This window comes from Notechis scutatus, chromosome 7, assembly GCF_049901735.1.
Source record: "Notechis scutatus isolate UNSWTSFEM ecotype Mainland chromosome 7, rNotScu1.2, whole genome shotgun sequence".
NCBI lineage: Eukaryota > Metazoa > Chordata > Lepidosauria > Squamata > Elapidae > Notechis > Notechis scutatus.
Genome location: NC_142015.1, coordinates 27,846,104 through 27,868,105, shown reverse-complemented (window position 1 = coordinate 27,868,105; position 22,002 = coordinate 27,846,104). Strand labels below are relative to the sequence as shown.

At 56.9% G+C, this 22,002-nt stretch overlaps 5 protein-coding genes across 8 annotated transcripts in view; 4 read left to right on the top strand and 1 right to left on the bottom strand.

The window, feature by feature from the left end:
• Positions 1–7,692, top strand: part of KMT2A (lysine methyltransferase 2A) — a 36,230-nt gene extending 28,538 nt beyond the window's left edge. Inside the window, 11 exon segments of the mRNA XM_087969795.1 lie at positions 2–34; positions 37–1,522; positions 1,838–1,906; positions 2,315–2,379; positions 2,551–2,739; positions 2,872–2,946; positions 3,253–3,431; positions 3,918–4,021; positions 4,243–4,326; positions 4,463–4,592; positions 4,712–7,692. Of these exon segments, the coding sequence (XP_087825921.1) occupies positions 2–34; positions 37–1,522; positions 1,838–1,906; positions 2,315–2,379; positions 2,551–2,739; positions 2,872–2,946; positions 3,253–3,431; positions 3,918–4,021; positions 4,243–4,326; positions 4,463–4,592; positions 4,712–4,987 (2,690 nt within the window). The 3' untranslated portion in view covers positions 4,988–7,692.
• Positions 7,693–8,735: 1,043 nt separating this feature from the next.
• On the top strand, positions 8,736–10,875 carry TTC36 (tetratricopeptide repeat domain 36). Its single transcript, XM_026681006.2, has 3 exons — positions 8,736–9,162; positions 9,662–9,850; positions 10,538–10,875. Exons 1-3 carry the CDS (start codon positions 9,054–9,056, stop codon positions 10,804–10,806), a joined length of 567 nt encoding a protein of 188 aa, XP_026536791.1. The 5' UTR covers positions 8,736–9,053; the 3' UTR covers positions 10,807–10,875.
• A 72-nt stretch (positions 10,876–10,947) lies between these two features.
• On the top strand, positions 10,948–14,473 carry TMEM25 (transmembrane protein 25). The gene is made up of 8 exons (XM_026681003.2): positions 10,948–11,346; positions 11,422–11,736; positions 11,844–12,134; positions 12,629–12,760; positions 12,837–12,867; positions 13,115–13,209; positions 13,292–13,372; positions 14,049–14,473. The coding sequence occupies exons 1-8, from the start codon at positions 11,169–11,171 to the stop codon at positions 14,120–14,122; spliced, it is 1,197 nt and encodes a 398-aa protein (XP_026536788.1). The 5' UTR covers positions 10,948–11,168; the 3' UTR covers positions 14,123–14,473.
• Positions 14,474–14,701: 228 nt separating this feature from the next.
• IFT46 (intraflagellar transport 46) lies at positions 14,702–17,550 on the bottom strand. 4 transcript variants are annotated; one of them, XM_087969797.1, is made up of 11 exons: positions 17,418–17,550; positions 17,045–17,141; positions 16,664–16,961; positions 16,505–16,579; positions 16,335–16,428; positions 16,006–16,134; positions 15,804–15,925; positions 15,589–15,655; positions 15,392–15,452; positions 15,131–15,216; positions 14,702–14,975 (listed from the first exon to the last, which is right to left on the bottom strand). In XM_087969797.1, exons 1-11 carry the CDS (start codon positions 17,421–17,423, stop codon positions 14,880–14,882), a joined length of 1,131 nt encoding a protein of 376 aa, XP_087825923.1. In that variant the 5' UTR covers positions 17,424–17,550; the 3' UTR covers positions 14,702–14,879. The 4 variants fall into 4 exon arrangements, with proteins under 4 accessions (XP_087825923.1, XP_087825922.1, XP_026536785.2 ...); XM_087969796.1 differs by having other exon boundaries at positions 15,804–15,922; XM_026681000.2 differs by lacking the exon at positions 17,418–17,550 and adding an exon at positions 17,222–17,379.
• ARCN1 (archain 1 coat protein complex I subunit delta) lies at positions 17,411–21,921 on the top strand. The gene is made up of 10 exons (XM_026680999.2): positions 17,411–17,506; positions 17,657–17,920; positions 18,002–18,181; positions 18,282–18,487; positions 19,158–19,322; positions 19,778–19,943; positions 20,038–20,185; positions 20,316–20,424; positions 20,525–20,729; positions 21,016–21,921. The coding sequence occupies exons 1-10, from the start codon at positions 17,504–17,506 to the stop codon at positions 21,103–21,105; spliced, it is 1,536 nt and encodes a 511-aa protein (XP_026536784.2). The 5' UTR covers positions 17,411–17,503; the 3' UTR covers positions 21,106–21,921.
• The last annotated feature ends 81 nt before the right edge of the window (positions 21,922–22,002 follow it).

The following is a 22,002-nucleotide window of genomic DNA, read 5'->3' as shown; positions in this document are numbered from 1 at the left end:
CCTCCCCTCCAGAACCCCAAGTATGGGCCAAGTGCCCCGACAAGCCCGGCCCGTCTCCCATCTCCACGGCTGCTGTGCAGAGCTCCCCTCTCCACCTGAAGGCTGCTGCAGAGAAGCTCTTGGTGGTCAACCAGAACATGCAGCCTCTGTACGTCCTGCAGACGCTGCCCAACGGCCTCACCCAAAAGATCCAGCTGACTTCTCCCGTCAGCTCTGGGCCAGCCGGGATGGAGGCCGGGGCTTCTGTGCTGGGCCCAATGGACACAGCCAGCCTCGCACTGGCTGCAGGCCTGAGCCCTGCCCTGCCCTCTGCCAGGCCTCTCTTTCCCGCGGCCAGCAAAGGCCTGCGGCCCATGCCCCAGCAGCAGCAGCAGCAGCAGCACTTGCATTCCTTCTCGCCCAGCCCCTCCAGCGGCAGCGGCAGCTTCCCGGCAGCCCTCGGCAGCGCTGCCTCGAGCCTTCTGATTGGAGTCCAGCAGCTGCCTGACCCCGAGGTGAATCCCAGGGCAGATATTGGGCCTGCAGTCGCCACCCCTCCTACCGGCCTCAGCAAGAAGCGGCCCATTGCACGGCTGCACTCTCGAAGGGCCAAGAAGTCATCTCCTTCGGCCGCTGCGCCTTCTGACCTGGCCTCCATGAACTTCCCTCGGTCCTCCCCGCCTGGCCACCCAGGCCTGCTCGATCTGGGAGCCGCATGCCCCCGAACTGGGCCCAGCATGGTCAAGCGCTCCAAGCCAGGGCTCATGTACTTCGAGCAGGCACCTCTCTTGCCCCAGGAGGTGGGGACGGCTGCCACAGAGGCAGCCCTCGGAGCGTCTCCCAGCATAGCCTCCCCTCCACCTGGGCTGAATGTGGGCCCCCTGCCGGCACCTGGCCCCAGCCCAGCGGTCCTGCCCCACCTGTTGGGACAAGGGGGCTCTGACGTGCCAGGCATTTCGGACATGAACTCCCTCAGCAGCCTGTTAATCAAAGCCACGCGACAAGGGCTGAGCCTCTCAGAGCAGCCGGCTTCAGCACCGCCACCAGCTTCCAGGGTATTTCCACCACATAAGCAGGTCTCGCTGGGCCAGTCTGCCTCTGCAGGGCTGGCGACGGCTGCTGTAGTCACCGGCACCTCTGTCTTGCCTCCCTCGAAGGCCGTGTCTGCCGATGCTGGAAGCGCCTACCAGGCCGAGCCTCCTCTCACACAGCTTCTGGCTTGCAAAGCTGGGCCAGCCCCACCTCACCTGGACCTGACCCCCTCACAGGCAGCTGCCCTTTCAGACTTCCCCCAGCTGATGGATACGGTAGCTGTGGGGCGAAACAGACCGGCTCCCTGTGTCCCCACAGCCTCTCCTGGGGGCTCCCCTTCCACTGTGCTGGGCCCCACCAGGGCCAAATCCAAAGTCAAGCGCTTGCCGTCCCCTTTGGGCAGCAAAGGATCCGGGAAGAAACCCAGGGCGCCTCCATCCTGGAACAGCTTCCCTGGCCAGTGCGTTCCACCACAAGGCACGAGGGTGGCAACCCAGGACCCAGGCGGAGGGTGAGTGAGAGAGCTGCAGCCCTGACTTTCCCCGCTTTCCCAGAAGGCCCCTCAGTGCTGAGAAGCACGTTCCTCTGCCCTGCTCCCGGATCAACGGGGGGCGGGGCACTGGTTTGGATGGCCTTGCTGGTTGTAAGAGCACCCTGGGGAGCCCAGGGGTTGACTGGAAAGCCTCCCCGGTGCTTTCGCCAGTGTTTGCTCTGGGAACCAACCTCTCCCCGACCCATGAAAGTCACCTAGTTCAGGGAGGGTATCGCTGGGTCGGTGGTAAGCCTGACTTCCAAGCTCTCGCTTGCTTGCTTGCTTGTGTTCCAGGGCCCAGCCCTTGAGGGTGCAGCCAGACGAGGCAACAGACGTGCTGCAGCCAGCCCACAAACCAGCAGGGTAAGTGGGCTAATATAATAAGTCTGGTGGGAGGAGGAAGGGGCCAAGGCCCTGCACACACCCCCACTGGCTTTCTAGCCAAGAATCGTTCTTCGGTTTGGTGCCTCTGAGCATGGCAGAAAGGTCAGGGGAGGCTTCAAACCAGCCAGGGACACAGAGCTCCATTCTTTCCTTTGGAAACGTCCACGTGGGCGGAGTGTTCAGCACCATAGAATCTGTGAGGCTTCATGAGGCATCAGAAGAGCGGATGAGCATTGCGGCCAAAGGTCTTCCATTGCAAATCCCTTCTCCCACCAAACAGATGCCTCCCAGAAAACTTTCCAAAACTTAGCGTGCCTCTCCGTAATATTGAAGGGCCGCAGCTGAAATGGGTCTCTCAGCCTTTTCCAACGCTCCTCCTCTCCACAGGCATTTGCAGCCTCACCCACAACTGCAGCCAACCCTGATCTCTTCAAAGGAATTGGAGCGTGCAGGTAGGTGAAGGCAGGCGTCCCTTTGCCCCGCCCAAGAACTGCAGGACGTGGAGGTCTGTATGTCACAGTCCCTGCTTGGCTGCTCTTCAATTTCTGGGAACTTCTCTTAGAAGTTGGTCTTTTGTGACTTGCGTGGCCGAGAGGTCACGAGGCTGCCTTTTTCCCCTCCAGATTCCAATGCTGAGGAGGTGGAAGAGGAAGAAGAGGAGGAAGAGGGAAGCTTTAGCTCCCCCCTCATGTTCTGGCTGCAGCAGGAGCGGAAGCGGAAAGAAAGCCTTGCAGAGAAGAAGCCCAAGAAAGGGCTGGTGTTTGAAATCTCCAGTGACGACGGCTTCCAGATCTGTGCAGAGAGTATGGAAGGTAGGCCCCCAGAGAGGGGCCGCTGCCCCGGAGCCTCCCGTCAAAGGGCTTGGGCAACCTTGTTGGAGGTCCTGTTCTGAGAGAAGCTTTGCCACCCCTTCTGCTCACTCCTTGGCTGTTCTCTTCCCTTAGAAGCATGGAAGTCCCTGACAGACAAAGTGCAAGAAGCCCGGTCGAATGCCCGCCTGAAGCAGCTCTCCTTTGCAGGTACCAGCGTGTGGAGGGGAAACCAAGAGGGCCAGGCTCCCTTGGCTGCTGCCCTTGCCCCTCGATTCCCTTTCCGTTCGGAACAGCCCTTGCCCTGTTTCCAAAAGGGCTGGAGTGGGGAGGGTGGGAGCAGAGCTTGGAGTCAGGCCAGGCGCTAGGCTGACTGGGCAGAAAAGGTTTCCCTTGAGTGGCTGCTGCTGCTGCTGCCGCCTCTCCAGCCCTTCGGCCTTTGCTGGGCTTAGCCTGATCTACCTTGCCCTGTTCAGTTGAGGCCACGGCTGCTCTTCCCGCCTCTCCCTCTTCCAGGTGTGAGTGGGCTGCAGATGCTCGGCATTCTCCACCATGCTGTTGTGTTCCTGATAGAGCAACTCTGTGGAGCCAAGCATTGCTCCAACTACAAGTTCAGGTTCCACAAGCCAGAGGAGGCCAAGGACCCTCCCGTGAACCCGCATGGCTCTGCCAGGGCTGAAGGGCACCTCAGGCAAGTGGCGTCCTGCTCCACCCCCTTTTCTCCCCAAGCGGTGGCAGCGGCGGCTGCAAGAGAAGTCTTAGGGCCTTGCGGCGAGAGGGGGAAGCATAAAGTCACCCCCTTTCTCAAAAATTTGGGGTGTGCACCACATGCTTCCCCCCCCCCACATTGTTCTCTGCTTGCCTCTTTTTTGTTTAAAAGTTCTTCATGTGTTGTATTTTATCCCATTTTTCAGACAATTACAGTCTTCCACAGTGGCTCAGAGCAGTTAAAGGAGAAAGACAGGCAATCTAAAAGACAAGAAGCGCAAGGGACAAGGGGGGAAAGGGAGATCAGTTCTTTGAGGCCAGAGCAAAGTGGTGAGGAGCCATAAGGCGTCTTGGCCAGGCCAGCCCTCCCGGGCTGCTGCTGTTCTTGTCTGAGCTGGAGCATAGCTGGAACCCGGCTGCCGTGGCACTCCATGTAATGCGTAATGCTCCTTTCTCTTCTGCACTGCAGGAAGTCTGGTCTTGACATGTTCAACTTCCTGGCTTCTAAGCATCGCCAGCCCCCACAGTACAATCCCAACGAGGAGGAGGAAGAGGAGGTGCAGCTGAAATCTGCCCGGTACATAACAGGAGGGTAAAGCCATCAGGTGGTGGTTTTTGTAGATCATTGTAGATGGGAGGAGGGAGCTTGGATTCCTGCACCCGAGCTGTAAGACACGAGGCGGTAGGTAGTAAGTTCATAAAGGAAGCCAGGGGAGGACGGGTCCTGCCACGCTGCCTCGTGAGTGCTTATGTCATCAGGCGTAGCCCTCAAGCAGCCTCTTCCTGCTCTGCCTTCAGCAGGGCCACCAGCATGGATCTTCCGATGCCCATGCGCTTCCGGCACTTGAGGAAGACCTCCAAGGAGGCGGTTGGGGTTTACAGGTAAGTGGCGGGAGGAGAAACCCAGGCTAACTGACCAAGGGAGACCATTTGACCTGGGCAGTGATGGGAGGCAGGCTCGCTTGCCAGGCGCCCCCAGCCACAGTGCGAGGCTGGTCAGCTTTGGGTCCTCTGCCAGGTCTCCTATCCACGGACGGGGCCTCTTCTGCAAAAGGAACATTGATGCAGGGGAGATGGTGATTGAATATGCAGGCAACGTGATTCGCTCCATATTAACTGACAAGCGCGAGAAATACTATGACAGCAAGGTGAGTGAGTGGCTAGCCCCTGCTTCTCGTGGCTCCGGTAGGGTCCTCCCATCTGATCAGGCAGATGGCCGGGAGCGCCTCTGGAGACCTCACTGCCACGCCCGCTCTCTGTCTCCCAGGGCATCGGCTGCTACATGTTCCGTATTGACGACACGGAAGTCGTGGATGCCACCATGCATGGGAACGCAGCCCGTTTCATCAACCACTCTTGTGAGCCCAACTGCTACTCCCGAGTCATCAACATTGATGGGCAGAAGCACATTGTCATCTTCGCTATGCGCAAAATCTACCGTGGTGAAGAGCTCACCTATGATTACAAGTTTCCCATTGAAGATGCCAGGAACAAGCTGCCCTGCAATTGCGGTGCCAAGAAATGCCGACATTTCCTCAACTGAGCAGCCGAGCTGAGCCACAGCAGTGGGCAGAGGAGAGTCGGGTGCTGGTGCCCCTCCACAGCCACAGATGCCTTGGCTTGATCTGGCAGGGCATACCCTGCTCGGAGTGAAGTGGACTTTGGTGTGCTGTGGGACTAGGAAAACGGGCGTGTGGGCTGCAGCAACCAAGGCTGCGCCCAGCTGGCATGACCACCTGGTTGCTCTTCAAGTTTGGAATGTGTGGCCTTGCCCTCACGTTCCAGCTTGGGCTGGCGGCTGAGCGGTGGGTCTCCACCAGTCCCGTGGGGAGGAACCCCAAGGCAGCCGTTTGGGCAGGTGTCGTCCTTGGGATCTTTCAGGAGGACAAGCAGACCTTTAGAGAAGGAGCTTCTGTCCCAGAGCTGAACGTTTACAACTGACCCCCCCTCACCCCACCCACCCCCGTCCTGTGCCAGAAATGTAGTGGAATTGGAGCACCCCGGATGCAGCTTGTTCTCCGGGGAGGAAAAGTGCTGGAAGAGGAGGAGGAGCAGCAGCAGCCCCTGCATTCCCAAGGAGACGAGGGAGCCCCGGACTTCCCCTTTCCAAGCTTCTAGAAATGGCCTCCTTCAGTTGCACCATCTCGAATTAAGTCTTTGGATTTTCCTTGGTTCTGTTTACATTTTAGTATTTAAAAGTTTTATAAATGTAAATACATTTTGTATATTTTTCTATGAGCAGCACTTCATAGGAAAGAGCACTTAGGAGACTATTTTTTCAGTCACGGTTGCATCTTGACTTAAAAAAGAATCCAATTTAAGGGTGAATGTTTTATTTTAGTAGGATGGTCTTTCCAAGGTTGGGTCAGGCATATCCTGATCCTCCCTCAGGAGGGAAAAGGAGAGTTTCCTGGGTGCTGCTCCGGCTGCCCCTTAGGAAGCGTCCTCCCATTTTCAGAGAGGATGCAACTGTTTGGTGGGCCTTCTGTTCTCCAGGGGTCGACTCTCCCTGGATGTTAGCCAAACCGCTGGGATCCCTCTCCCTCCTGCCTCGGTTCAGGTCAGAGGATTAAACATCTGGTTTCTCACCAGGTGTGCCCTGGCCTGGCTTCCTCTGGAGGCAAGACAGATACGCTGTGCGTGGTATCTCTCCAAAGGGAGCAGAATCCCGGCTTGCTCCAGCTAAGCCCTGGCGCCTGCTACCCCCCCCAGTCTCCTGGAAAGGAGGAGTTGGCGCTCCTGACCGCCACCTTTGCTGCCCCAGGCTGGCCAGGCCTTCGTCCCCAGTGTGGGCAGTTTGGGAGAAAGAGGCAGGAGCCAAGGGGGGCGGGGGCGGAGGGCTTAAAAGGAGGCAGGCTCTTTCCGTCTGGGCTGCCGGGTTGCCCTGTGGCTGCTAGAAGAGCCCTCCCTCTTCTCTGAAGGATGCTCTGAGCCGACTCCGAATTTTGGTTCCAGCCAAGTTTGGTTGGGTCCCCCTTCACAGGCATCTCCTCCTCCTCCTCCTCCTCCTGCTGCTGCTGCTGCTGCCAATCTGGCTGCCCTGAGCAGCAGCAGAGCTGAACCCCAGGATGCTGCACCCGAGGGGGGAGGCTGCCTCTCCAGGGCAGCAGGGAGAAGGGGGCAAAGGACGCTGGGCAGGGCAGCTTCCTGCAAATATGAATGTATCTTTCTAAGAACTGACAGATCGTGAGATCTAAAAATACTAAGTCAGTCCACCCTTTAAAGGTTTTGGTTTTTTTAAAGGAAAAGCGGGTCACTGTAAAGGGCTGGGCAAGAATCTTCTCTTCTTTGTTGTGAAGCAATACTGGGTTTTCCGTCAAATTCACCCTCTGTGCAGAATCACGTCATTTGGCCAGGTTGCTGCTGGCTCATCTCCTGCTCTCCACCCCAACCTCACATGCCTGCAAGTTTTTAAGACTATAAATAAGGTATCTATAGAACTAATATCGTACTGCATTGTGTCTTGAAGCCTGGCTTTGAATTCTCTTTAACCCTTTAGATAATGGTTGTGTTCCAGTTGCTGAAAAGGCAGGAAAAACAACATGCCAAGGGCTCCATGGGCAGTGGATGCCACCTCCCTGGCCCCGGCTCCCATTGCAGACTTGCACACAGGGCGGGGTGGGGTGGGGTATGCAGGCCTCCCAGAAGTGAGGCTGGAGACTTGGCTGTGGATGTTCCTGACCTTCTGTGTTTAATTGTCAATCCTTGTACAACTTGCTTCTCTCCTCCGCCTCTTCCTCTTTTTGGATTCCAGTTGGTGGAGCTCCTCGCTTGCATTGTGCGCTTTCTGGTCTCTTAATAAGGTCTTGCAGCTTCGCCTCCCCGCCAAGAGTTGTGCCCGTGGTGTTTCCTGGATTCAGCGTCTTCAATAGCTACAGGTAGTGAATTAATGTCTCAAGCCACTTTGCAAAAGCTACATAAACAGGGCTCTGATCCATACAAAAAGCAACTTATCATGTAAAACCAATTTCTCTTTTTTTTCTTGTGTTCTTCCAAAATGAGTTTTTTTTTTTCTTTAAAAAGAGGAAATGTGTCGCTTGTGCTGCATCAGTGTTAATTCCCTGTCACTGTTACAGGGATGAAGGAAGTACTTTCAATAGTTTTAAGAAATGACTGAAAGACTGAATGTAAAAATAAGTGTATATAGTTGTACAAAAAAAGGAGTTTTTAAACATGTTTATTTTCTATGCACTTTTTTATTTAAGTGATAGTTTAATTAATAAACATGTCAAGTTTATTGCTTCAAAAGATGCGGTTTCTTTTGATTGGGGCTGAGCTTTTTCCCAGGCCAGTCTGTTGTTCTCCTTACCTGCATCACAGAATCCTTCCCCCCCACACAAGGCAGCCATTGACCTCCCAATTCTGTATTCCTCCAGTATCTTTGCTGGTCAGGTCCACGGGTCTCCCAATGCTGCATCCCCAAAACAAGGGAATGTACAAACATGCCCCCCCCCCCAGCCCTGCTCCCCCCTGGAGCTTTGAAGGAGAACCAAGGCGAAAGTCTCCAGCAGCCGCTTCCCTCCAGAATCCCGATGCCTGAGAAAGCAAAAGCACCAGCTTTCCCATTTTGGGTTTGTTTTCTTCGGTGGCATTTTCTCACAGAAAGCCTAAGCAACAAAAACCCTGTTGAATCCACCTCCATGCTTGGTCTGGAGAAAGTGAGTTTTCATTACTTTCAAGCAGATGAACCAATGTGAGAAATGTCTTGTTGATGGAAGCGGAATTCTTCTCCATATTCTCTATAACTAAGGGTGCATTTGTACTCAGTAATACATAACACGGTTATTTTTAATGATCAACCGATCATAAAATGGAAAGCACATCAGTTTGGCCCTTCTGGGGATTACACTGTACTTGCCCACTGCTATTCTCTGGTGTTCCCCAAAGTCACACAAGTCAGATTGATGTCTCCTGGGCAAGAGGGAGTGGCGCGTGTATGTACCTTTCAAGGCAGCTTATAACCAAAGAGCAGCAGGGCCTTCTGGCTGACCCTCTGACAGGGCCTCTGCTGCAGAAGCAGCAGCAGCATCTGGTGGGCAGGGGAGCCGGGAGAGGGGGAAACCATCCCCATTTGACTCGGCTTGTCAGGCACAAAGGCAGGGGTGGGTGGGTGGGTGCTGACTCCAACACAGCACCTGCCTTTGCTCTCCACAAAGGCTGGATTCATCCCTCCAGGGAGACCAGGCATTACTTCCGGTACAGCACCAGGAAGCCCCATCTTCTAGAGTGAGATGGTTCTTCTACTGCCGACGTTTCCTGTTCAGCAGGTTTGTCTGAGATGACAAACAGGTGGAGTCCTGCCTCCACTGAGCTCCTCTCCTGTACAGCCTCGGTCCTGCTCTTTTTGGGCTCGCCCATCTCGTCTGGGCAAATATGCTCAGGAAGGGAGTGGTGGTGGAACGGGGCTCCCACTCCCACTTCAGCTTACTGATCACACCCCTAGCAGCTGTCCCTCACTGCCTTCTGCCCTGTAGGAGGCCAGCGGACACGGCCCCACTCCTCCCTCGCGGCCATTGGCTGCTGCTGGACCGGCCCCTTCCTCCCCAGCCAGAGCATTCAAGATACCTTTGAAGTGGCCCAATCCCCACTGAACTCGCCAGGGCTTCAACATGGCTACCATCAACGATGATCAGGCAGTTTTGGAAACTATTTTCCACCCAAATGTTCCCTTTGATGAAGATTTGCAAGAGGAGCAGGGGAAACAACAAGCAGTTGAAGGTGATGACTCGCTGGGGGAGGGTGTGTGTGTGTGCTTTTTTCATAAACTTCCTTTGCAAGCTCTCGGGAGCAAGGAGATGCTTCCGATCTCTGGGATCATAAGAGATTCCTTAACCTGTTTCTCATAAATCATTTTCAAACCAGACACTCGAAAGGGCTGGTGGGCAGAGAGCTTCTGTGCACCACTCTCCAAAATTGGGACTGGGAGGAGAAGGTTGGCAGGCTGCTTTCAGGCCCTTGCTACCTTTGTTCGTGCTTCAAAAAGCTGTGAGGCTGCAGGGCTTAACCTGTTGCTTCCTTCCATTGAAGGGCAGGCTGCCTTTCAAAAGCAAGCCAAGTGACCATGGAGGCAAGGCTGCTAGGCTGCTACAAGGGCCTCTTGCAAAGCTTAGCCTTGGGGAGTTTCTGGGGTGACTTTGGCATCTGGCTGGCTCTCAAGGTTATTAGTTGCCAGAGCTGGCCCCCTTTTTCCTGAACCTGCTTCTCACACTGGTGACAGAAGGAGGCTTTGATCCTGAGCTGCTGTGGCAAGCCACTCACCTGGAGGCCCAGGGAATCGCAGCAGCTGAAGGAGGAGACCTGGAGCTGGCCCTGGAAAAGTTGGACCAAGCCATCCAGCTGCTCCCAACGCGAGCCTCAGCCTTCAACAACCGTGCACAAGCTCTTCGGCTCAATGGGGATGTGGCAAGTAAGTGCACTCAGGGCTTCATCCCTCATCCTCTCCCTCCACTGATGACCATGGCTACTCTTGGCCTGGGATAGGGATGGCAGTCACTGAAGGCGCTAAGGCAGGGCATCTGGTTCAGCCAGAAGCACAAAGCAAGACCATCGCTTTGAATTGGCTTGAGTCTCTTCATCTGAAGCATGGGGGGGCTTGTTGGGTCCATGAGCAAAACTGTCGGTAGCTGTTCTAGAAGTATAAGGTCTTCTTGCCAGAGGGGTTCCCTCCCATTGAGATAATCGGTCATGCAAACACGGCAGCTGGACAGGAGCCTCCTGAACTAAGGTTCCGCTCTCCCTGTTTGATCCTGTTTCTTTTCAGACCCCTCCATTGTTTATCTGAGTCACAACATGACTCACAATGTTTTTTTTAAAAAGGAATCAAAACTTAATAGGCACCTAGAACAGAAAAACAGAAGGAGACCATCCCACGGGCCTTTCAAGAACATCCCTCTGGACAGGCCCATCCCTCCCTCCCTCCCTCCCTCCAGGCCAAGCTTCTGGGAATGGGACAAGGGTGCATAGGGCAGGCCCACCTCTGCCATTAAGGGCTCAGGTTTCTTGGAGCCCACTGAGAGGGTGCCTCTTTGTACAAGGCACTGACCCGACGTTTGTTTAATGCACTCACTCGTTTCCCCCCCCCCCATCCCATCAGAGGCGCTGGAAGACTTGGAGGCAGCCCTGAAGCTCAGCAAAGGGTCCGGCCCAGTGGCGCGCCAAGGTTTTGTACAACGGGGGCTGATCCAGCGGTTGCAAGGCCAGGATGAAGCGGCCCGGAGCAGCTTTGAGCAGGCGGCTGGCCTGGGCAGCGTCTTTGCCCACCGGCAGCTGGCGCTGATGAACCCTTACGCAGCCCTCTGCAACCAGATGTTGTCGGAAGTGATGAGAAAGTCTCACCCGAAAGGGGAGAAGACAACTTGCTGAGGCTGACTTGTGGGGGGAGGGGGCGCGCGAAAGGGCAGCTGAATAAAGCCCGCGGCTTGGGAGCACGAACCAAGGCCTGTTTTTGTCGCCCGGGTCCCCGACCAGCAGCTCCGGCACAGCCCCCCGCCCCGGAGGGAGGGAGGAAGAGGCCCCCGCTAGGCACCGCTTTTCAGCTCGCCGCCGGCCGGCCGGAAACTCTGGGGTGCCCAAGGCGGGTATTCGGGCACGATCGCGAGCCTTCGGAGCGAGAAATCCAGGTCGGGATTTCTGACGTGCCGGTCGGCTGCAGACGCTGCTGCCGCATCCTGGAGGTGAGCGGCCTGCGGTGCTCCGGCCTTTCCCGCTTCGCCGCGCAGCCCAGGATGGACGCGGCTCTGTGTCCCGCAGCGCTAGGTGCGCCGCGCCCCGAGCGCTGGCTGCTCTCCCCGGGCCGCCGCCTCCGGTCACCCCGCCGGAGAGGCGTCTCGGCGCCCGGGAGCCCCCCGCCCGCGCTCTTGCAGCTGCTGCTGCTGCCGTTCCTGCTGCGGCGCGCCACACCAGGTAGGGCGGCGAGCGGCGCGCTTTCTTCTCGCGGGCCACGGCTCCCTCCGGCCGGTAACCTCCGCTCCGCCGCAGGCGTGGTGGCGACGTCGGAGACCAGGATCGACGGGCGGGCTCTGTCGGTGAGCAACTTGCGGGAGGCCGAGAGCCGCACCTTCACCTGCTTGGCGGCGGCCCCCAACCTCACCTGGTACCTCAACGGGCAGCGGCAGGAGACCAACGCAGCTGGGAGGCCCCTGGCCGCGGCCGGCGACGGCGCCGCCTCGGGAGAGGACGGCAGCGGCACTTTCGTGGTCACGGCGCGACGTGTGGACCACCGGCTGGACTGCGCCGCCACCGACCCGGTCACGGGGCGCGTCTCCACCGCCTCGGTCCTCCTTAACGTGCAGTGTGAGCGCGGCGGGCGGGCGGGCGGCGGCTGGGGGCGCAGGGGCTCCGGAGGGAAGGAGGGGGATGGAGGCTGACCGGCGCGGCTGCGGCCCTCTGTACGAATGCAGTTCAGCCGGAAATCGTGAAGGTGGACGCCCATTACCGTGAAGCGAGCGAGCCCGGCCTCCTGCTGGTGGTCTTCGTGCTGGTCCAAGCCAACCCGCCGGCCGACGTGACCTGGGTGGACCAGGACGGGCAGGTGACGGTCAATGCCTCCCGCTTCCTGCTGCTGGACGCCCAGACCTATCCCGGGCTCGCCAACCACACGGTGAGAGTGCAACTGCACGGCCCGCCCCGGAACGCCTCCCTCCGCGCCTCCAACGACCTGGGCGAAGCCAGCTCCTCCGTTCCGCTCCCCGGTACGTGGGCTGATCGGTACTGGGGGCGGGGCCTGGACGGGGCTCACGGGCCCGGGGCGGGGTTGGGACAGGTCCGCAGCCTCCGCCAAGGAAGAACTGCCTGACACAAGGCCTCCCTTCGCCTCTGGGAGGATCCAGGCCTTCCTTCCAGCAAAGGGCCCTGCCCTCACACAGCCCCCCCCAGCCTGTCTCCTTGCCAAGCCAGGGCCCACGTGTCCCAACAGTCGGGTGCAGCCCTCTGCACCCCCAGGCAGCCTCTCCTGCACTTGGCTTGTAGGAAACAGAGATTCGGCCACTTGAATTGCCCTGGAAAAATTTCTTCGAGGCTACTTCCCAGGCGCTAGGGCAGCTTTCCTGCAGAGTGACCCTGGACCAGGGAAAGCCAGCTGGCAGAGGGGCAGCTTGCTTGGCTGGACGAGGCCACGTGTCAAGAGAGTAGAGAGCAGGATGAGGCCATGCGGCCTGCTGACAGGGAGCATCTCTGACTTCTCTAGGTCTGCTGGCCACCCAGCTTGAACTGCCTCTGGTGGCCCTGGTGGGGGCAGCTGCTGTAGCTCTGGTGATACTCCTGAGTTTTGGGGTGCTAATCAGCTGGACTGTTTCACAGGCGGCCAAAAAGTCAGCAGGTAGGTGCCTTTTCAGCCTGGGCTGGGTCTGCTTCCTTGCTGGGAGTCTAACACCTTCCTTTCTCTTCTTCTTTAGGACATGGGCCAGCAGCAGAGCTTGCTCTGAGGTAAGCTTCTGGGACTGCCAGAGGAGTCTAAAAGCCCCGTTTGCTCTGTGGCCTCTTTTGGGAATTGTTTATAGACCCACCCATGTGCTTATGGTGGCATGCATAAGCACATCCCCAGAGAACAATGCCCCGGTCAGCTCTCTCGGGGGTCAGGGAAAGGTAAAATCCCAGGAACCTGAAGCCTTGCCTTGAAAGGGGGTAGGGGAGCTGGGAGGATTCGAGAGCTAATCGCTCTGCATTTCCCAAGCAATGTCCTACAGCAGAAGGAAGCCTGCCTGCCACGGGCAAACAGATCCCTCCCTTCCAACCTGCAACTCAACGACTTTGCACCAGAACCAAAAAGTGAGTGTTGAGGATGGCGGGGGTGGGATGGCATGCCAAGGCATGAGTCACTGCTCCAGCCCTCTTTCCTTCTACTCCAAAGGTAGAGTGAACAGTGTTCCTGCAGAGCAAGGTGAAGATGCTGTTTCAGACCCAAAAACCCACCTGACCCTTTCTGAACAAGGTAGTGAGCCCTCCTGCCATGTGGGGGCTGGGGGGAGGGAGGAGCTACATCCATTTGGCCAAGCGCCTCACGGTTTAGTTCTGAAACATAGGAATTTAACAATACCAAATTAATACACCTAATTCTGTAGCAGGAGAAGCTGTCAAATACTGGGAACATTCCCTTTTCAAGAGACAGCACTGACCAGCTCCACCTTGTGCTGGAAAGGACTGCTGTGCACTCACCACTCCAGTGAGACATGAGATGAGCACCAAGAATGTTTGCCCCAAGTAGCATTTTAGGGCCTTTTCCCAGCTTTGCCAGTGGGAGGGGGAGCTTTCAGAAGAAAAGCCCAGGGGCCACATCAGCCTGACCTCGTCCAGCCTCGTTCCTCTAGCAGCCCTGGGTGCTTTGGCAAAATTCAGTCCTGCAGGGCAATGGCACCGTTCCTGCCACCTAGTATTTCAGGCATGCTACCAGAGGAAGCTGCCTTCAGTGCTGTGTGAAAAGCACTCACGTACGCCTGCCTGTTCCCTCATCTTATTGCAGTTGAATCTACTTAAAACTTAGAAGAAAATCATCTCTGGGATGATCCTGCATGCTCCTGGATAGTCTCAAGGAGACCCAAGGCTTTCAAAAACCCTGGAAAATAACTGCTGTGGACCAAATTCCATACCCTCTTTTTCTGTCTCTGCAGATTTGGATCGGTTTCTTACCGTTGGATATATTTATAGAGCCACTAGTATGAGTAGCGATGAAATCTGGCTGTGAAGACTATCACCATGCCCAGCCCCAGCACAGAGAAGCAAGTGAGGCATGGAGGAGGGCGGGCAAAAGATGCCAGGAGTCTCTCTGCTCTTCACACTGGAACAGGATGGTGAGGGCCCCTCTGGGGGGCGAAGGCGCCCCCAGCAGGGTCCGGTCCAGTCCTGGACACCAGGCTGACCTTGACTGGGTGAGTCCTTTTCGCCCTTCACTCCATTCCAGCAGCCGCCCTGTTTCTCCGTCCAATAGGAGGGTTGCCTTCCTAACCTCCCCTTTGCTATTGCCAGGCACATCTCAGTTTAGGATTGTAGCTTTGCAACTGCTACGCTTCATGAATAAACGGCTGTGGTGAAGGTGTTCCCCGTTTTTCCTCCCTCCTGGATTTGGCTGTGAGGCTGCTATGAAAAAGACTCTCAATCTCTCGGTCCCCGGGGAGCGGGTGCTGGCATGGGTTGCACAAAAAGGCAGAGCAGGCTGCTGTACCCGTTTCACGGACAGCCTTACAATGCCTTTGCTCTGTCCCCGAGCCCCAAACCACCTGGCTACAGAGGTGCTGGAAGATGCAACAAGACGCAACACCCCATGTTTCTCAAGAGAGGCAGAGCAACATCTGCAGCAAAACTTTATTGCACAAATATTACGCTGATTTATCACCTGGATGCCAGGCCACTCGAAGGAAATGGGTGCTGGAAATCTGTCTTAGATACCCCTGAGGTCAACAGCACCTTTCTTTAAGCACAGGAGGCAGGATGCTGTGACCTGCTCAGGTGAAGCTCAAAATATCTGTCTCTCCAGCCTGTGAGGGTGGGTTGGAGGGGGGGCTGGCAACCTTCTTGCCCTCAGCTAGAGCCTTGAAGTGCTGCGAAAAAGAAGATGAACCAATAAGGTGAACCTGGTTTCAGCTTCCTGTGGAGACCATTTCTTCTCGACTCTCCTGGTAAAAGCAAGTAGGGAAGACCTGTTCAAGCAGGTCCCGCTGTTGTGGGTAGCAACAGTGGCAGCTCTCTTGCTTACCTGTGAATTTTTGAATTCAGAGTAGAGTGAGAATAGGGTGTGCAGAGGTTGGATGTGACCCTTGTAGACAGGAATGTCCAGCATGGCTGCAGAAAAACCCCAAAAGAGAAGCTCCAGGTTCAACTTCAAGTGGAACCCAGAGAACTCTGCCAAGTGCTGGACAGTCGGTGAAATGTCTGGTTCCAGAATGGCCTAAACCGTTCAGTCGGTTTAGGCCTTCGGCAGACATCCCCAGGCTCGGCATGGGGTCAGGGCACTCACCACAGATCATGTCTGTATATTCAGCTAAGCTGCAGTCAACGTCAGCAGTCGGGAGGCTCACCTGGGGGCCAGAGAGGGAGGCTTAGGGCTGGCGGTGCTTTCTGCATGAAGCAGTTCTCGTGGTCCTGCTGGAAGCCCCCCCAAAAAACAGTTGTAGGATATGGGGCAGCACTTACCCATTGGGCAGGTCACTATACCTTTCCCAGCAACTCTTCAAACTCGGGAGACCATTCTTGCATCAGCGTGTCTATATCGGGCATTGGCCTGCAAAGGACAAGCAGCGAGCAGCAGCCCTGAGAGCCGGCCAACTGGAGACCCTATGTGAGCCCTTCCCCCTGGGGGGACACTGCGGTGGTAACGAGGGAAAAGGCGAGGAGCGTCAAGGGGCTCCTCGGGGGACCTCAAGGCAGACCTAGCGTAATGGACAGTGGCCGGAGGCTTGCAGTGGTGGAGTTCACTGATGCTCTCTATCCAGCTGTCCACAGCTTTGGGGTTCTTCTCCGCGTTCTCAAGGCTCTTTACTTTCACCTGCTGCTAGAAACGCAAACCGGCCCCGTCAGTGGATTGGACCTGCTGGGCTGGCTTCCTACCCATTTCCTTCCTCCTCCACTTACAGCCACATTATGCTGCTTTGAGTTCTCTGTGAGCCACAAAGAAAGTACAGTGGGATCTGACTGTTTCGTGGATGGCTCATCCAGCATTAACAAGCCCAGGTTATCCGGCTTCCCATCCGGGCGTGGAACCTGCAAGAAATGAGCCTCAGCAACATCTCTGCAAATGTCCAAAAGAGGCAGAGCAAATACCTGAGCTCCACTGGCCAACCTGCACAACGTCCCTTGAGCATTTCCCCCAGGAGGCCCTGCAGCCAGGAGAGGGTTCCAGGGTGCAAACACCTCCCCCCCAGGGCATCAGGTGGGCAGGACCCAGGTGGGCTCCGGGGCACCTTCAAGAAGGCGTCGATGTCTCCTACGGCAGGGATGAAGTCCGGGATGAAAGGCTTTAGCTTGTGCTCCAGGTCGATCATCTGGGAGGAATACCTGGGGGGCGGGAGGTGCTGAGTGCAGCCCAGGGCACACACCCCCTCCTCGGACACCACCACCCCCGCCCCCTCACCTCCGGATGTACTGGAAGAGCTCCTTCACCTCCAGGGAGACTGGCAGGTAGTCGTAGTCGGCCGAGTTGTAAGCCCTGCGGAGGGAAGGAGGCAGGCAGCGCGGGTGAGCACCCCCCTCTGCGCCCCCCTCGGCCCGCCAGCCCCGCCCCCCGCCCTACCCCTCCAGCGGGGCGCCGTGCTCGTCGTCCTCGTCGTCCTCGTCCTCATCCGAGTCGGTCTCCGAGGAGTCCTCGTCGTCGTCCTCCACCTCGTGGCCGCTGAAGCGCCGGCCGGAACCCAGCGGGCCACCGCCCTTCTTTTCGGGCTGCAACAGAGCGCCCACGGGCCGGTCGGGGGCGGTGACGGGGTCCCAGCCGGGCGCGCGCGGCGGGGTGCTTGCTCCCTTCAGGGCCGCCTCGCCGCCGTCCTCGTCTTCGTCGCTGCTGTCCTTGCACGGGGGGCGCGCGGCGCGCGGGCCTGCAGGCGGGAACGGCGGCGTCACGGGGGCGGCGGCGCGCGGCTCCGACAGGCCCTCCCGCCCGCCCCCACCGGGCACCCACCGGGCTGCGGCGGGCTGGGCGCGTAGATGCTGGCTACGTCCTCCGTCTCGTTCACGTCCAGGCTCTCGTCGTAGGGCTGGTTCTCCACGAGCCGCGTCTAAAGCAAAGGAGAGAAGCGCGAGGGACGGCGGCTCGCCGGCGCCCAGATCCCGGACGCGCCCCGGCCCGGCCCCGCACCTGCAGCCCGGGCTCGGGCGGCGACGGCGGAGCTCCGCTCATGCTGCGTCGGGGACCGCCGGAACACGGGCCGCAGCCGGTCCGTCGCCAGGCAACGGGAGGCCAGAACCCTCTCTCGCGAGAGCCGGCAGCCTTCCCCCTCGGGGCGACCGCCCCTGCGCGATGACGCCACTTCCGCCTGAGAGACGTGGCTCACCGCCATCTTGTACGGGAGTCGGAAGCCGCGGAGAAGCGGAGCCCAGCAGCAGCTCCAGGGAGGTCGCCGCCGCCGCCGCCGCCGCCATGGTGAGGCTCGCCCGGGACGCGCCGTTGCCCCGTGACCAGGAGCCTGCGGGGCCGGCCCGGAGAGGCAGCTGTGGGCCGGCGCTTTCCCCGCGGGGGGCGGCCTCCGGAGCCGCCTCTTGAGCGTGCCGGGCCTTGTCCTCCTCTCCGCAGGTGCTCCTGGCCGCCGCGGTCTGCACGAAAGCGGGGAAGGCGATCGTGTCGCGCCAGTTCGTGGAGATGACGCGGACGCGCATCGAGGGGCTGCTGGCGGCCTTCCCCAAGCTGATGAACACGGGGAAGCAACACACCTTCGTGGAGACGGAGAGCGTCCGCTACGTGTACCAGCCGCTGGAGAAGCTCTACATGGTGCTCATCACCACCAAGAACAGCAACATCCTGGAGGACCTGGAGACGCTGCGGCTCTTCTCCAGGGTGGTAAGCGGGTGGGCGGGCGGCGGGCTGGGCGGAGAGGGGAGCGGGCCGGGTTTCCCTGAGCCTCCCTGCCGACCCCTGCAGATCCCCGAGTACTGCCGGGCGTTGGAGGAGACCGAGATCGCGGAGCACTGCTTCGACCTCATCTTCGCCTTCGACGAGATCGTGGCGCTGGGCTACCGGGAGAACGTCAACCTGGCCCAGATCCGGACCTTTACGGAGATGGACTCCCACGAGGAGAAGGTCTTCCGGGCCGTCCGCGAGGTAGGTGGGCAGGTTCTCCTGGACGGTGGCCGCGTCTTCCCCCCCTGCTCTCGGAGAGCAAAGCTGCTAATTCGTTCTGTTCCTGCTTCTCTCTCTGCAGACCCAGGAACGAGAAGCGAAGGCCGAGATGCGCCGGAAGGCCAAGGAGCTGCAACAGGCACGGAGGGAGGCCGAGCGGCGGGGCACCAAAGCTCCAGGATTCGGGGGCTTTGGCAATTCAGCCGCCTCAGGAGGCACCCTGGCTGCTATGATCACGGAAACCATCATTGAGTCTGAAAAGCCCAAAATAACTCCGGCTCCAATGAGGTGGGTCACTGGTTGTGGGAGGGGGATTGGGCTGCAAGGGAGGGGTCAGGGGGCTACGTTTACAGGTGGTCCTCGACTTCTGACCACCCTTTCTGTTGATGAGAGTGGTTGAGTTTTGCCCCATTTTGCTACCTTTTTGCCACAGTTCTTAAACGAATTGTTGCAATTGTTGCAATTTAATAACATGGTTATTAAGTGACTATAGCTTCCTCCTTTATTTTGTCAGAAGGTCACAGGAAGTGATCCTGTCACTTTTTTCCAGTGCCGTTGTAACTTTGTACAGTCACTAAATAAACTGAGTCGAGGACTCTTTCTATTGCTTTGTGGGGGTCATATTTGTTTTCCTGCTTGCGTAAAGATTCAGAATGATCTACAGAAATGCTCAAATGCCAAATAACGTAAAAGAAGCATTAGTCAAATTAAAATAGGGTAAGGTGATGATCTAGTTGGGATCTGTAGCAGATACATTGATGGATCGTAGCCTAAGAGCTTTCCTGCGGTTCCTTGGGATTTCTCTCACTGGAAGAGCCTGGGAGGCACATGAACAAGTCTTTGTTTTTGTTTTTCTTACTCCAAAGGGCCATGTGCAGAGCAAGGGAAGCAGGGAAGGGTCTTGCTGTGTTCTTCCTTTGGGAAAAAACTCCTCGTGCATTTTGTTTTGTTTCTTTAGACCTTCTGGTTCAAACAAGGCACTTAAGCTCGGCACTAAAGGGAAGGAAGTGGATAATTTTGTGGATAAACTAAAATCCGAAGGCGAAAATATTGTTGCTTCTTCTGTTGGCAAGCGTTCCTCAAATACAGCAGCTGTTCTTGCTCCGCCCGTTAACATGGAGAGGTATGTGTATTACCCAGGAACGCAGAGAGGCACACAGCATCGTGCATAGCAGAATCCAGGTCTCTGCTCTAGCCCAAGCGCAGAGGAAGCCTGGCCAAATACCTTTAGTGGCCTTCCAAGCAGGAGCTGAGCAGCCAGGTGGAGTTTGGGTACAGAGAGCTTTGTTAGGTTTTGCTTTTTAACCTTTGGTTTGATAGCCGAGTCATTGGGATCTACTTCAGCATTGTCCCAAGCTGGAAAGGAAACCAGTCACGCTGTGGGTTAGCACAGTGCTGTTTGGGTTTTCAGTGAACTTGTTAGGGCCAAGGCTGTAATATATAGTGATGATACGTGGGCCTGTCTGCCAAGGAGGCAGGGCTGCAGAAGGGCTGCCTCTCTGTTAAAACCTGGGAAGCCCAGTTAGAAGCAAGGAGGCACCTAACGCCGCCTGTCCCCTGGCTCCTCCCTTCTTCTAGTGTGCATATGAAGATAGAGGAGAAGATCTCACTTACCTGTGGCCGGGATGGGGGGCTTCAGAACATGGAGCTGCATGGCATGATCATGCTGCGGATCCTGGATGAAAAATTTGCTCGGATTTGCATCCACGTTGAGAACGAGGACAAAAAAGGTGTGCAGCTCCAGGTAAGTGGCTGGAGGGCAGGATCAGGAATATTTTGAGCTGTGCACATCTGTTCTGGGGTGGAGTGGCTTGGCTGACCGGTGGCTCCCTTTTCAGACTCACCCCAACGTTGACAAGAAGCTTTTTATGTCGGAGTCAGTGATTGGCTTGAAAAACCCAGACAAGTCATTCCCCATCAATAGTGACGTGGGAGTGCTGAAATGGCGGCTGCAAACGACGGAGGAGTCTCTCATTCCGCTGACCAGTGAGTTGCTTCAGTTCAGGGAGTAGCGGGCATCCTAGAGGTGGAAGCCTGTGTCGTCCTCCTGTCCCTGCTGAGAACATTCAGGTCTCCTTGCTTGAACCATTTCAGCTGGCTTTCTTTTGGATCCTAGTTAATTGCTGGCCCTCAGAAAGCGGCAGCAGCTGTGATGTCAACATTGAGTATGAGCTGCAAGAGGACAGCCTGGAGTTAAATGACGTGGTAATCGCCATCCCTTTGCCGTGAGTAATTGCCCTGCCCTCTCAGGAGCTTCCCACGTACCAGTAGGGCCAGTTCAGGGACGGTGAGGAGTTCAGAGCTAACTCGTTGTTGATTGTCTAGGTCTGGTGTGGGGGCTCCCATCATTGGAGAGATTAACGGTGAATACCGCCACGATAGCCGAAAAAACCTCCTCGAGTGGTGCTTGCCAGTGGTGGATGCCAAAAACAAAAGCGGCAGCCTGGAGTTCAGCATCGCAGGGCGACCAAATGACTTCTTCCCTGTGCATGTTTCCTTTGTCTCCAAGAAGAACTTTTGCAACCTTCAGGTGTGTCTCGCAGGGGTGGGGGGCAGGGCTGAATGACAACTGCTGCCCCCTCCTTTGCTCTGTTTGGAGGGCAGAAGGGAGCTGGCAGACCAGCTGCTTCTCCACTGAATGGCGTCCTGGGCCTGTCTGTGTGGAGGGCTGTTGTTTCAGGCTTCCCCTGTCATTCACCGAGGCCAAACCCTCCCCCTTTTTCTTGGTGCCTGGGCAAGCCGAGGGACCAGGGGTGGGCAGCGGGTCTTGCCTCAAGGCGCCTCTCCCAACGGACTGCTTGGCTTTCTTTCCGCAGGTCTCCAAAGTGACCCAGGTGGATGGGAACAGCCCTGTGAGATTCTCCACAGAGACCACCTTCCTCGTGGACAAGTATGAGATCCTGTAACCCTTGCTGAAGGGAAGCAGCAAGCAAGGCCGAGAGAGAGAGAGTAGGAGAGAGAGCTGCAGCCTTCGCCATCAGGGAACGTTGACGTTTGTTTACCCACTGACCTTATTTCCCAGGTCCCAACTGCTCAGGCAGGGAGAGACTGCCTGCTTCTCTGGCACAGCTGCCTCACCTTGGCAGGTGCCTTGTCACCCCACCCCATCCTTTTCTTCCACAGAGGGTCCCACCCCAGAATGCCCTGCTGGTTCCAGATGCAGCGGCAAGGAGGTTGCTACCATGGGAGAGGAATAGGGCCAGCAGCCTCCCTTTTCTGGTGCTGTGCAGACCTTGCCAATCCATCTGATTCTGAGCGGAGGCGGGGGAAGCTTTCACGCTTGTGCAGCTCTCGCCTGAAAACTCCTCCCTCCTCTTCACTGCTTTCTTGAACCTGGAAGAATAAGGGGCAGCTTTTTCTGGCTGCTCCTCTGACTTTGAGACCCTGGAAATCTCGATTTGGGGGCAGGGAAGCCTTGGGCACCTTGAATGCATTGGGCTGTGCTCGCCTGCTAAAGAAGACCAACCCCTCTGTCCAGAGAGCCCTGGGTGGGGGCCACGAATCATACCAATTGGAGATTTGTCTGCCTGATTCTTAATATGGGGTTCAGTTTAATTCTATTGTCAAATGCAATTTACTCTTAAACGATATTGAAGGTGACACTGAAATAAGGTTTTGGAATCCTACAAAATAATTACTTACAAGCCCGTATGACACATTCCAGTGTATTCGAAGATCGTTGCTCCTGAATCCAATAAAGAATATTCTAAAAGGTAAAAAAAGTGCTCTTTAGCTCTGAGCAAACAAGGACTGAGCTTGTGTCCTGAAGCGGTGCTGGAACCCAGGAATAGTTGCTGCAGGAG

Bases quoted from the DNA above. Each gene is read 5' to 3' on its own strand.
- TTC36 (XM_026681006.2), top strand. From the start codon at position 9,054: ATGGCTACCATCAACGATGATCAGGCAGTTTTGGAAACTATTTTCCAC. The intron at 9,163-9,661 runs GTGATGACTCGC...CACTGGTGACAG, and splicing joins GAAACAACAAGCAGTTGAAG to AAGGAGGCTTTGATCCTGAG. The intron at 9,851-10,537 runs GTAAGTGCACTC...CCATCCCATCAG, and splicing joins GCTCAATGGGGATGTGGCAA to AGGCGCTGGAAGACTTGGAG.
- TMEM25 (XM_026681003.2), top strand. From the start codon at position 11,169: ATGGACGCGGCTCTGTGTCCCGCAGCGCTAGGTGCGCCGCGCCCCGAG. The intron at 12,135-12,628 runs GTACGTGGGCTG...TGACTTCTCTAG, and splicing joins CTCCTCCGTTCCGCTCCCCG to GTCTGCTGGCCACCCAGCTT. The intron at 13,373-14,048 runs GTAGTGAGCCCT...CTGTCTCTGCAG, and splicing joins CCTGACCCTTTCTGAACAAG to ATTTGGATCGGTTTCTTACC.
- IFT46 (XM_026681000.2), bottom strand. From the start codon at position 17,263: ATGAGCGGAGCTCCGCCGTCGCCGCCCGAGCCCGGGCTGCAG. The intron at 15,926-16,005 runs GTAAGTGGAGGA...TTGCGTTTCTAG, and splicing joins CAAAGCAGCATAATGTGGCT to CAGCAGGTGAAAGTAAAGAG. The intron at 15,453-15,588 runs GTATAGTGACCT...TCTGGCCCCCAG, and splicing joins TTGAAGAGTTGCTGGGAAAG to GTGAGCCTCCCGACTGCTGA.
- ARCN1 (XM_026680999.2), top strand. The intron at 17,921-18,001 runs GTAAGCGGGTGG...CGACCCCTGCAG, and splicing joins TGCGGCTCTTCTCCAGGGTG to ATCCCCGAGTACTGCCGGGC. The intron at 19,323-19,777 runs GTATGTGTATTA...CCCTTCTTCTAG, and splicing joins CCGCCCGTTAACATGGAGAG to TGTGCATATGAAGATAGAGG.